Source organism: Capsicum annuum, chromosome 9 (genome assembly GCF_002878395.1).
Source record: "Capsicum annuum cultivar UCD-10X-F1 chromosome 9, UCD10Xv1.1, whole genome shotgun sequence".
NCBI classification, from domain to species: domain Eukaryota; kingdom Viridiplantae; phylum Streptophyta; class Magnoliopsida; order Solanales; family Solanaceae; genus Capsicum; species Capsicum annuum.
The window spans coordinates 176,326,412-176,337,694 of NC_061119.1; the positions used below are offsets into that span (position 1 = coordinate 176,326,412).

Genomic DNA, 11,283 nt, shown 5'->3' on the forward strand with positions numbered 1-11,283 from the left:
GGGGGGAACCGGATCTCAGCGACGGAGGTCGGTGACCGGCGGTCAGTCCCGGCGGTCGGCGTCGGTGACCGGCGGTCGGCGACAGCGACAAGGCCGGAAACCGAGGCGCAGGGGAGAGAGGGGGTACGGCGGTGACCGGTGGTAGGGTCGGCGCCGTAGATCGGCGACGGCGATGGAGCCAGATATCGGCGCCGGCGCCAAAGCCGTGGACCGGCGACGGCGACGAATCTTTTAAATTAGATATAAATGGAGATAAACTTATCCTTTAGTAAGAGATAAGGTTTTATCTATTCTACTTTATTCAGTTAATGATATATGGTCACAAGCCTACTTATTTTAAACTTATATTGGATCCCTCAGGGTATTTAGCCCAACTGCCTTTCATGCATGACGGACAAACCTCTCTTACTCGGATGTGCAAGAGCCATTGAACTCTCTTTCAGGCAAGTGAGATGGACTTAAGAGTCCTTAATAACAATTAGTTTAAATTCTTCAACATTAATTATAGATAATACTTATCTACTCCAAGCCTCAAATTGTATTGTGATTGTGCATAGCGTATCATAAATGATCGCATCATGCTCATTCCAGATGTTGCACTTGCATTTGGTTTTTACTTTTAACTAGTTTATTGATTATTTTATACCAACATCGATGGTGTTTTAAAAGATGGTTGGGGGAGATTCAATGAGATGCTAGTGGCAGGAGTGGAGAAATTGTGGTGATGTGGGATAAAATCTCCTGGAAAGGGGAATCAATGGGAAGTGACAACTAAATGATCACTTACACGTTTGAGGGCATCAATCAAGATTCAACTTGGTCTTTGAATGTAGTCTATGTTGTCAACAGAACTACTAGAAGAGAGCTTTGATGGGATTTAGCAGCCATCAATAACCTATGGACCTTGGGTACTTTCTGGTGACTTCAATGTCACTAGATATCTAAATGAAAGAACAAACTACCAAAGGATCTCAGGGGCTATGTCTGAGTATTCTGATTGTTTGAATGATATGGAATTTTCTGACCCCCCTTTATTTGGTGGGTCATTCACTTGGAGAAGAGGAGAGAATCATAAAACAACATTCAGAATTGACAGGCTGCTTTATTCATTTCAAAGGGAGGAAACCTCCTCACCATATCAAACAGGATCTTCTTTCTAGTCTTGGATCAGATTACAATCCTATCATCCTCTCATGAGGTGATCCAAACTTCAGGAAATCATATTCTAATTTTGAATAGTGGTGGTTGGGAGTGGAAGGTTTCAGACAAATTCAAAAATTGGTGGATTTCATTCGACGTAAGGGGGACAACCTCATTCATTTTAGCAGTTGTTAAAAGAGAAATTGAAGTTGTGGGGAATGAAAATTAGAAACAACTGGAAGCGGAGAAAAGATAATATTTTGAGTCAGATTTCCATTCTTGAAGAGATTCAGGAGCAGAGAGAAATCTCTGAAGATGAACTCCTTCAAAAAACTGTACTGACAATGGAGTTTGAGAAGATTGCTTGGAGGCACAGATCCAGAATTCAGTGGCTCAAAATGGGGACACAAACACACCAAGGATTTTCATAGAATTACAACAATCCATAAGAGACTTAACTCCATTGATAAGTTTGAGGTGGAGGGTTTTACTGTTACAGATCCTGAAGTTATCAAAATGAACAACATTAGTTTCTATCAAAACCTATATATAGAAACAAACTAGTGGAGGCCCGACTTTAACCTGCAAGGATTTTCGGGTATCAATCTTGCAGAGAAGGCATGGATGCAAAGACGGTTTGAGGAAGAAGTTCTGGATTGCATTAAACTGTGTTCTAGTGATAATGCCCCTGGCCCTGATGGTTTCCTATTAGTTTTTATCGGCTTTCTAGGATGTACTGAAAGAAGACATAATGAACATTGTGCATCATTCCATTCACCTCGAGTTTTTGAGAAGAGTTTAAATGCTACCTATGTTGCTCATATCCCTTAGAAGACAAGGGCCTTTGAGCTTGGAGACTTCAGACCAATAAGCCTCATAAGTGGAATTTACAAGCTCATTGCTAAGCTGCAAGCTGAAAGATTGGAAATGGTGCCATGGTGGTGGGCAAACTAGTAAACAATCTTCAAATGGCTTTCATTAAAGCGGCAAATCATGGATGTTGCACTGATAGTCAATGAACGCGTCGATACAACACTCGGATGGGAAGATTCGGGCATTATGTGTCAACTAGGATTTCCTTCTGAATATCCTTAGACACATGGGATTTGGGGACAGGTGGTTGAGGTGGATTAGTTACTGCATCAAAACGATCAGATTCGCCAGTTTGAATTCTTGTTAAAGGAGAGCCTGCTGATTTTTCCTTCATAAAAAGGTCTTAAAAGGGCAACCTCTTTCTCCTTTCCTTTAAAGGTCTAAAATAGGGGGACCTCTTTCTCCTTTCCTTTCCATACTTACCATGGAGGGTTTCAACAGCACAATGAGAATGGCTATCAAGAATAGGTGGTTGAAAGGTTTTCAGCTAGGCAATAATTAGGAGAAGACAAGTAGAGTTTTCATCAGCTATATGCAGATGATACTTTCATTTTTTGTGAAGCTAAGGTTGAACAACTCTGCTTCATCAAAATGATTATGGTGATATTTTAGGCATTCACTGGTCAGTCTATTGACCAGAGGAAAAGCAATAATTTTCCTATCAAAGAAAGTACCACAGATATAGAGCCGGGCCAATATACTAGGTTGCAGAATTGATCAATTTCCAATCTTGTACCTTGGAATGCCATTAGGGAACAAAAACATGGAGCTAGAAATTGTGATGGGATAGTGGAAAAAACTGAAAAGAGGCTGACAAAGTGGTAACTCAATATCTGTCTTTAGGAGGAAGCAGTGTTGTGAAAAGCGCTGAAGCGCTCGCTTTAAGCGTGAAGCGAAGCGAAGCGACAGTGGGTCGCTTTATACACTTGAAGCGTTGGGGTGAGAAAAAAGCTCTCGCTTTATGTCCAGAAGCGAGAAGCGCTGAAGCAAAAAAAGCACAGAAAAGCTCGCTTAAGTGGATATTTAAGGGTTTTTTTAGGGTTTTATTGCTTTATTTAATTTATTTTAGTTAAAACCCTTAAGTGACTATACGACCGCATTGCTGAGTCGGCGGCTTTTCTGTAACAACTGTTGAAGGTATGCGACTTCTTCTCTATTTCTCCTCTTCTTCTTCTTCTCTACTTCTCTTCTTCTTCTACTTCTTCTTCTCCTATTAGAGTTTTCTAGTTTTTTTTCTTCTCTATTACTCTTTTTCTTCTCTGTTTTTTTTCTCTTCTTCTTCTTCTCTATTTCTCTTCTTCTTCTCTGTTTTCCAGTTCTGTTTTACTTTATTTTTTTTGCTGTATGTAATCTGACTTCCAACTTTGTTTTTTTCTTTTTACTTTTTTTGGTTGCATGTAATCTGACTTTCAGCTTTGTTTTTCTTCTTTTTACTTTTTTTTTGCTGTATGTAATCTGAATCAGAAGTTCTAAACTTTTTTCTGATTGTGGATTTCTCTATTAGTGTTGGTTGATTAAGACGCAAGACTGATTTTTAGTATTTTAGTAGTTTGCTAGAATGCTTGTTATGACTATCTATTCACTTTTTAATTTGAGTATTGGATGATTATGTTATTTATTGAGCTCTTGGTTATTTATTTATGCATGTTTAATATTTTTTAAATTTTGTACTAAATCGCGCTTTAATGGAAAAAAGAGTGAGCTTCGCTTCACGCTTCTCGCTTCTGTGAAGCGAGCCCTCATCGCTTTTTTCGCCTCTCGCTTTTCAAAACACTGGGAGGAAGAATTACTTTCATAAATTCAGTATTGGATTCTTTACATATGTATGTCACTCATCCCCATCCCTTCTAAGGTGGAAAAGAGATTAGATAAGTTGAGGGGGGATTTTTGTGGATTGGCAACAAGAGGGCAAAGGAATGCACCTGGTGAACTGGTATATTTCCAGGCTGGGCAGGCAAGCAGGAGGCCTTGGTATCAGAACATTGAAGATTCAAAACACTTGCTCATCTGATGAGGTGGTTATGGAGATTTGTTGGTGAAGATCAGGCATTGTGGAAAGGAAGTATTCATAGCAAGTATGGACAAGAATCTCAATGATGTACAAACTCAGTGCTCAGCACCTATGGGGAAGCAATATGAAGATCTATCAGGAATTTCTGGCCTATATTAGCAAGGAACATTCATTACAAAGTGGGAAATGACACCATGATCCTTTTCTGGAAAGAAAATAGGATTGGTCAAGAGAAGCTGATGGACTCTTATCCCGACCTTTTCTTGCAATGTAACAACCCAGAAGCAACAGTTGTTGATATGTGGTCTCTTCGAGCATGGAACTTCTCTTTAGAAGACATATATTTGATTGGGAAGTTGAGTGGAAAAGCTATAAAACTTAAGTGGGTTTAAAGGAGCTTACTTAGAATCTGATTCTACAAAGTGGAAGCATAACAGTGATGGGAAATTCCCAAGTGGTATATTCGATGGATAATGGAGTGCATTCAGACGGTTTCTTATTCTATCCTGCTGTCCCTGTAGACCAATTGAGGCAAAAAAGGGTTATGCCAAGGAGACTGATACCAAACGGTATCTAAAGAGCACGAAACAGTCCGCAATCGCACAAACAGTCCACACGCACAAGACACGTAACGGAAACAACAAACACCAACTTAAACGATAGAGAAGATATGTAACTTGACGCAAGGAGAACTCATAATGCAGCAACTAAAGAGTGTATTAATACTCTAAAACCTCTACAAAACAAGTTAGCAAGACCACGATCTTACGGAACACAGAGGAGCTCGGTTCCCTCAAGCACTCTCGTTTCTAGCCGATACACACAACACAAGAAGAAATCATTTCTTGTGGCGTCAAATGGTGGTCTACTCTCTTCTTGAGAGGAAGATGATGTTCAATATTACAAGTGATTTTTAAGAAGAAGCTAACTAAGAGAACAAGACTAAAGAAACACCTTAAATAATCGTTACAAAAAGGATGGCAAAAGGACCCCTTTGCCCTTAATGAAAGGGGAGGGTGTGGAGTGTTTGGGGCAGCCTTGGGGGTATATTTTGGGCCCCTAATGTCAGCCCCCACATGTCAATACGTACACTCCCTTGGGTGAGTTTGCAACAAGCTCAACCGTGTCCTTTTTCATAAACACGCCTTGAAGCCTTTGTAGTTCCCGAGCTTGACTTCTAGTAAATGGTCTAGAGCGTGACACCCGTATCAGAGACCCCGCGTCCCCCTATTTGTTGGTACTAGCTATGGAGTACCTAATGAGATGTTTGAAGACTCTCCGGCAAAATCCAGATTTCAACTATCACCGGAGATGTGGAAAAATGCAGATTGTTCAATTGGGATTTGCGGACAATTTGCTATTATTTTGTAGAGTTGATCATGGATCTGTCCAGCTACTACATGAATGCTTTGAACAATTTTCCAAGAGCTCAGGGCTAACTGTTAATAAATCCAAGTGCAGTCTTCTTTCTGGTGGTGATTTGTGGGGGGGTGGGGTTAAACACAGGAGATATAGGAAAGCATACTGAAAAAACTTAGTATTCAGAGGGTGTTGTACCAGTAAGATACTTGGGGGTTCTTCTATGTACCAAGAAATTAAGTATAGGCTAATGCCAACCACTGGTGGACAAAATTACAAGCAGAGCTTCCTCCTGGACATCGAAATTTTTATCCTATGCATGAAAGTTGCAAGTAATCAAAAGTATCTTGATTGCAATGCAAAACTTTTGTTCCCAAATCTTCATGCTCCCAAAGAAAGTGGTGAAAATGGTAGAATCAGTTTGCCGAAGGTTTATATGGTCTGGCACTACAGATGTTACACAAAGCCCCATTAGCCTGGGAAAAAGTGTGTGCCCCTAGATCTGCAGGTGGATTCAATGTTATTGATATGATGACTTGGAACAAAGCTGCAATTAGCAAACATCTCTGGAATCGTTGCCAAGAAAAGCACAGAATGTGGATATTGTGGATACATAATTATTATATAAAATGGGTCCAGGCATGGGATGTATACCCAAAGCAGGCTAGTCGGCTCGTCCGGGAGATATTTAAAGCTAAAGGTACTCTTGAGGAAGCAGGCATGTCAATGGAGTAGGTGGTAAGGCTGAAGTCATTCTCGGTTAACAAGGTTTATCACCAGCATAAACGTGTATACCAGAAGGTACCTAGGACAAAGCTCGTGTGTAATTAATGGTGGCTGCCCAAAGTGGATATTCATTTTGACGCTTGTTGCTAATAGAAGGATAAATACAAGGGATAGGCTAGCAAGGTGGAGTATTGGCAATTCTACTGATTACCCCCCCTTGTGTGAGACGACGGAGGAGTCAATCGATCGCCTATTTTTGAGTGCAATATCACAGCACCTATATGGAATAGATTATTGAATTGGCTACAGATAAGCAGGACGCCTAGGCAACCTATGAACTGGAGGAATGAGCTTACATGGGCTGCTAGCAACGGCTCAGGGAATTTAACAATGGCTCAATTCTACAGAATGTGTTTAGCAGGGGTTGTCTAATATATGGCAGGAGTGGAATCAACGGCTTTCCAAGGGCAAAAAAGGAATCTAGAGGAAATCATTCAGCTGGTAGTACAAGCGGTGCATTACGGGGGGAACAACATCAGGAAACTTGTGTGTGACTTAGATAGACTTAACTACTACCCTCAGGCATTGTAGCAATAGATGACATATAATGGGTGGAATTGAGGGCCTGGAAGTGTTATTGAGAACTGGGACGGCGTAGGATGCAATGTAAAGGTTCAGTTTTGATTGTACATTTTTACCTAGGTAATAAATTTCAACAGTTACCCCAAAACAAAATAAATTCACTGTCAACAGATTGAATAGAAAGCAATGGAGGATCAACCAAGTTGTAAGCCAGTGCCCTGGAAACAGATTTGAAAAAGTTTCGCCCCAAGCAAAGTTGAAGTGTTTTACATAGTTGATAGTTCGGACGGCTGTCTTACTCAGGAAAAGCTACAAAGGAGAAAATCCATATGGGATCTAGGTGTTTACTATGCAATAATGAAGCTGAGGTAACAAACAACCATTTGTTTCTACACTGCAGAATCACCCCTCAGCTATGGACTTTATTTCTTAGTCTCACTGATACTAAGTGGATAATGGCAGAGCATACAGCAGATCTTACCAGTTGCTGGATCGAAAGAGGAGGAACCAAAAGTTCGAAGAAATGGTGGGGTTCGAATTCCACATTGTATATGGTAGACGGTATTGAAAGAAAGGAACAATAGATGTTTTGAAGATAGGTTTATTCCCATTCAGAAGATTAAAGAGAATTGCATTCTGAATTTTTTTGGTGCAAAGAAGAAAGTGTAGAGGAAGCTGGACAGTAGATTATTTAGGATCCTTGTAACTGATTAGCTTTTGTTTAGATCAATTTTTGGAGGTCTCCACAGCATATCCTTAACGTTAAGTAATGTTGATAAATACATCTTTACCAATTCCCGAAAAAAAAAAATGTGATTCAATTTTTTGCTTCTTTAGCAAGGATAGTTTTTTCTGTAGTCTGTAGTCATTAATCTTTCAACAGACCAGACTAAAAACTTCTCAGTCTGTTGGTATCTTTTCAAATGTAAGGGCTGAAGCGAAACCAACCTTTCTTTAAGTGCTGAGGTCTAATACCACTGATTTTCGTGCGGAAGTCAACAACACGTTCAGCTGGACGAACATATTCATCATATATCACATTTCCCCACTGGTTGACCTGCCATAAACTGATTTGCCTTTAACTGTCCATGTATAAGTCGAATAAACAAGCTTACAACAAGATTGTAGGTTCAAACACCGAGAAGAACTAATGGAATGTCACCCAGATAATCAAAAGATGTCAACTTATGTTTTATAGGGAAACAGCAAGAAGCTTTCAGAAGACGAAAGACCATTATAGAGTATGAACAGCCTAGTTATGAAAATCATAGACCTCTATAAGCTTGTAACTAATAATAGGTTAAAATCAAAGCCATTAAGTTAAACTAGGGAAGCAACTGAAAACAATTGCTAGCAAAACCATTTGTCAAATGCAGTGAAGAAGTAACATATATTTTTACTTCACCAGTACTTAAGCAGATGAGAAGGTAAAACTGAATACCAGTGTGACTCGCCCAAGAGCACTTCTGTTCCCCACATAGCTTACACCAACCATTTCACAATCTATCGCTATCACATCTGTAACACTGTCATGTAGCTAACGATTAAAATTGCAGAAGGATAAATATTACATTAACAATCAAGACAAAATTTTACTCAATCACACTTGAACTCAAGGAGGATTAAATGTGATTTAATTTGTATTTTAGTATCGTGACCAGTTAAAAATAAGGCAGAGAACTTGTAGTGCAAGATTAAATTGTATGCTATCTGCAAATGACATTGTTCTAATTGACGAGACATGCGGCGAAGTTAATGATAAGCTGGAGGTTTGGAGACAAATTCTGGAGTCTAGGTTCAGATTCAGCATAATTAACCGGGCGTTTGGATGGGTTTATAGCTTTTGGCTAATTTTACCTTTTTAGCTTAAAATAAGTGCTTAGAAGCACTTTTTTATTATACCCAAAGACACTCAAAAGTGCTCAAAAGCTATTTTGGTTTAAAAACACTTAAAATAAGTCAATCCAAACAGGCCATAAGACAATACTTGGAAAGCAAGTTCTGTGACGTTACTCATGTGGCAGATGTGGAAATGAGGATTGATACACAAGTCATCTTCAAGAGAAGAGGTTTCAAGTTTCTGGGATCAATAATCTAAGAAATAGGCAGATTGACGAGGACATTACACATCCTATTGGAGAGGTAAATGAAATGGAGGCTCGCATTCGGTTTCTTGTGTGATAAGAATATGTCACCAAGTCTTAAAGGTGAGTTTTATAACGGGATGATCAGACCAGCTATGTTGTATAAGGCAGAGTGTTCGTCAGTCAAGAACTTGAACGTCCAAAAGATGAAAGTAGCAGAAAAACGGATGTTGAGATGCACTAGGACAAATAGAAATGAAAATATACGGGACGAGATGGGAGTGACCTCCACGGTGGACAAGATGAAGGAGGCAGGGTTGAGATGGTTCAAGCATATGAAGAGGATATGCATTTATGCCGCAGTGAGAAGGTGTGAAGGGCCAGCTATAGTGGGTATGAGGAGAGGTAGAGGTAAGGCGATGTACTATTGGGGAGACGTGATTAGACAGGACGCGACTAATGCAGACCCCACTTGTTTTTTAAAATTAAAAGACAAATTAGGAGCTAAATTGTTTCGAGATTTTGAGCCCACTTGTGAGATTACATACTCCACTGAGTATGTTCTTGTTGTTGACCAGTTAAAAATAAAATCTTTCTGATTTCTTGCAAATGTTAAAATACCTTAGAAATTTAGGTTTAATCAACATCTTTATAACATCCATAACTTTTTGAAAATAAACTTTAGATATTCAAGGAGCTCGTAAAAAGTACTACCTAAAAATTATAACTTTCATTTTATCATTACAAATACTTTAGATAAAAGGTATAATACATAATCAGACACTCAAACTTGACCTCAACTGACAAGTAAACACTCCAACTTTGAGTATGCACATCTAGACAGCTCAAATTGTCTCCAATGTATCAGTAGGACACTCCAACAACAACAACATAGCCAATGTAGCCCCACGGTAGGTTCGAGTCCCACCATAAACGAAATATTCTTTAAAGGTAAAAAAAGAAGTCCCACAAAGTGAGGTCAACTCTACCTCATAAGTGAGGTAGATAGGTGGTTTCTGATATACCCCCAGCTCAAGAAAAAAATAGTCTAGGAAAAGACGTAACGGAAGTACAAGAGACAACAGACAATAACAAAAACAACAAATAGTATCATAACAGTACAAAAACAAAATAATACTATAATCGAACTACACAAGACACCATATAGTAACAAAAAACTACAAGAGTAGTACTACAACTACTAATAAGGGCAAGAATGCAATGCACTCTGACCTACTAGTGTGGACGCACTCCTACCTACCAATCTTGTACCCTGACTTACAAAATGATCATTTAAACACCTTCCAAGTCAGCATGGTGTGCCTACGAGACATAATGAAGACAAGCTATAGTGTTTAGTTGCCAACTGAGACCGAGTTGAGGTGTATATGTGTCTCAAAGTTGGAGGCTTACTAGCCCATCGAGGCCATGTTTTAAAAATCCTAGTTAAACAAGTTTTTATATAATCTTTATAAAAGGTATCTAAGCAAATGATGAATAGGCATTCTTAAACTCACCTTGAATCAGATGAAGTTGGAATAAGAGGATTAGGCCGAGCATCACCGGAGTCGTCATCACTGGACCTGCTTTTCCGCTTTCCTACAATAGCAAAACAAAGTGAGCAGAAAACGTTGATAACGTCAATTCAGCGAAAAAATAACACTATACATATAGCGTAGATGTTGAATCACGTTGACTTCTTCATACGTTTACTTTTCATATTTTAAAACACTTAGTGAAATCTTGACTCTGCCACTGACGTCAAATACTCGGAACCCAAAAAAGAAGAACAGAGTTACACCTAATATGGAATTAGGGTTTTCTGTTTGTGAAGGATTTGATAGTTGTTTTTGGAAGCCATTGCTCTTGAGTTGTTCACGGAGCTGAGCCCAATTGGGGTTTAGCTGAAACTGTTTTTTAGGCTTTTTCAATTCACTCCCCATCTTTGACTCCCTCTCTCCTCTCCTGCAGATAGTTTCCGTTGTGCTGTGAAGCTGCTGGTTTAGTTGAGCAGCCTGTTCAGAACTGGGCGTATTGATTAGGGTGACAAATTGACACTCAAAAAAAAAAAAAGGGGGCAAATCACAATGTATGAGTTAATATTGAGTTAATATTACAAAATCTACCATTAGTTTTTAATTTACAAAATATAATAAAATTTACTAAAGATTAAAAAAAAACAATTAAAATTGCATGATTTAAGGAGAATTTAATTATAGAAAAAGACATCGTTTTCACCCAAAATTATACAAGAAAAGCCTAAATCACACCTAAACTATCTAAGTGACTTATTACACATCTAAACTATATAAAAGTGATATTATTACCTTCCCACAACACCCATGTCCAAGTTTAATCAATGGAGTGCACTCCACTCACCCTCTGGTATTGCCATGTGTCTAATTAATTTTTCTATTTTATTAAAAACTTAACCCGACCGTATTACTCTTTTAACCCATCTAACCTGACCTGACCCAACTCTCATAGTTTACCTTAGCTCTATTAAAA

At 38.9% G+C, this 11,283-nt stretch overlaps 1 protein-coding gene across 4 annotated transcripts in view; it reads right to left on the reverse strand.

Moving 5' to 3' along the window:
* Positions 1–10,853, reverse strand: part of LOC107854727 (RNA exonuclease 4) — a 16,415-nt gene extending 5,562 nt beyond the window's left edge. The window contains exons 1-4 of one of the 4 annotated variants that reach the window (XM_047397097.1): positions 10,577–10,853; positions 10,293–10,374; positions 8,133–8,217; positions 7,640–7,748 (exon numbers count right to left, since the gene is read on the reverse strand). In XM_047397097.1, the coding sequence (XP_047253053.1) occupies positions 7,640–7,748; positions 8,133–8,217; positions 10,293–10,374; positions 10,577–10,718 (418 nt within the window). In that variant the 5' untranslated portion in view covers positions 10,719–10,853. Of the gene's footprint in view, positions 1–7,639; positions 7,749–8,132; positions 8,218–10,292; positions 10,375–10,482 lie in introns of all 4 variants that reach the window. The other 3 variants (XM_047397096.1, XM_047397099.1, XM_047397098.1) reach the window with 3 other exon arrangements.
* Positions 10,854–11,283: the final 430 nt, after the last annotated feature.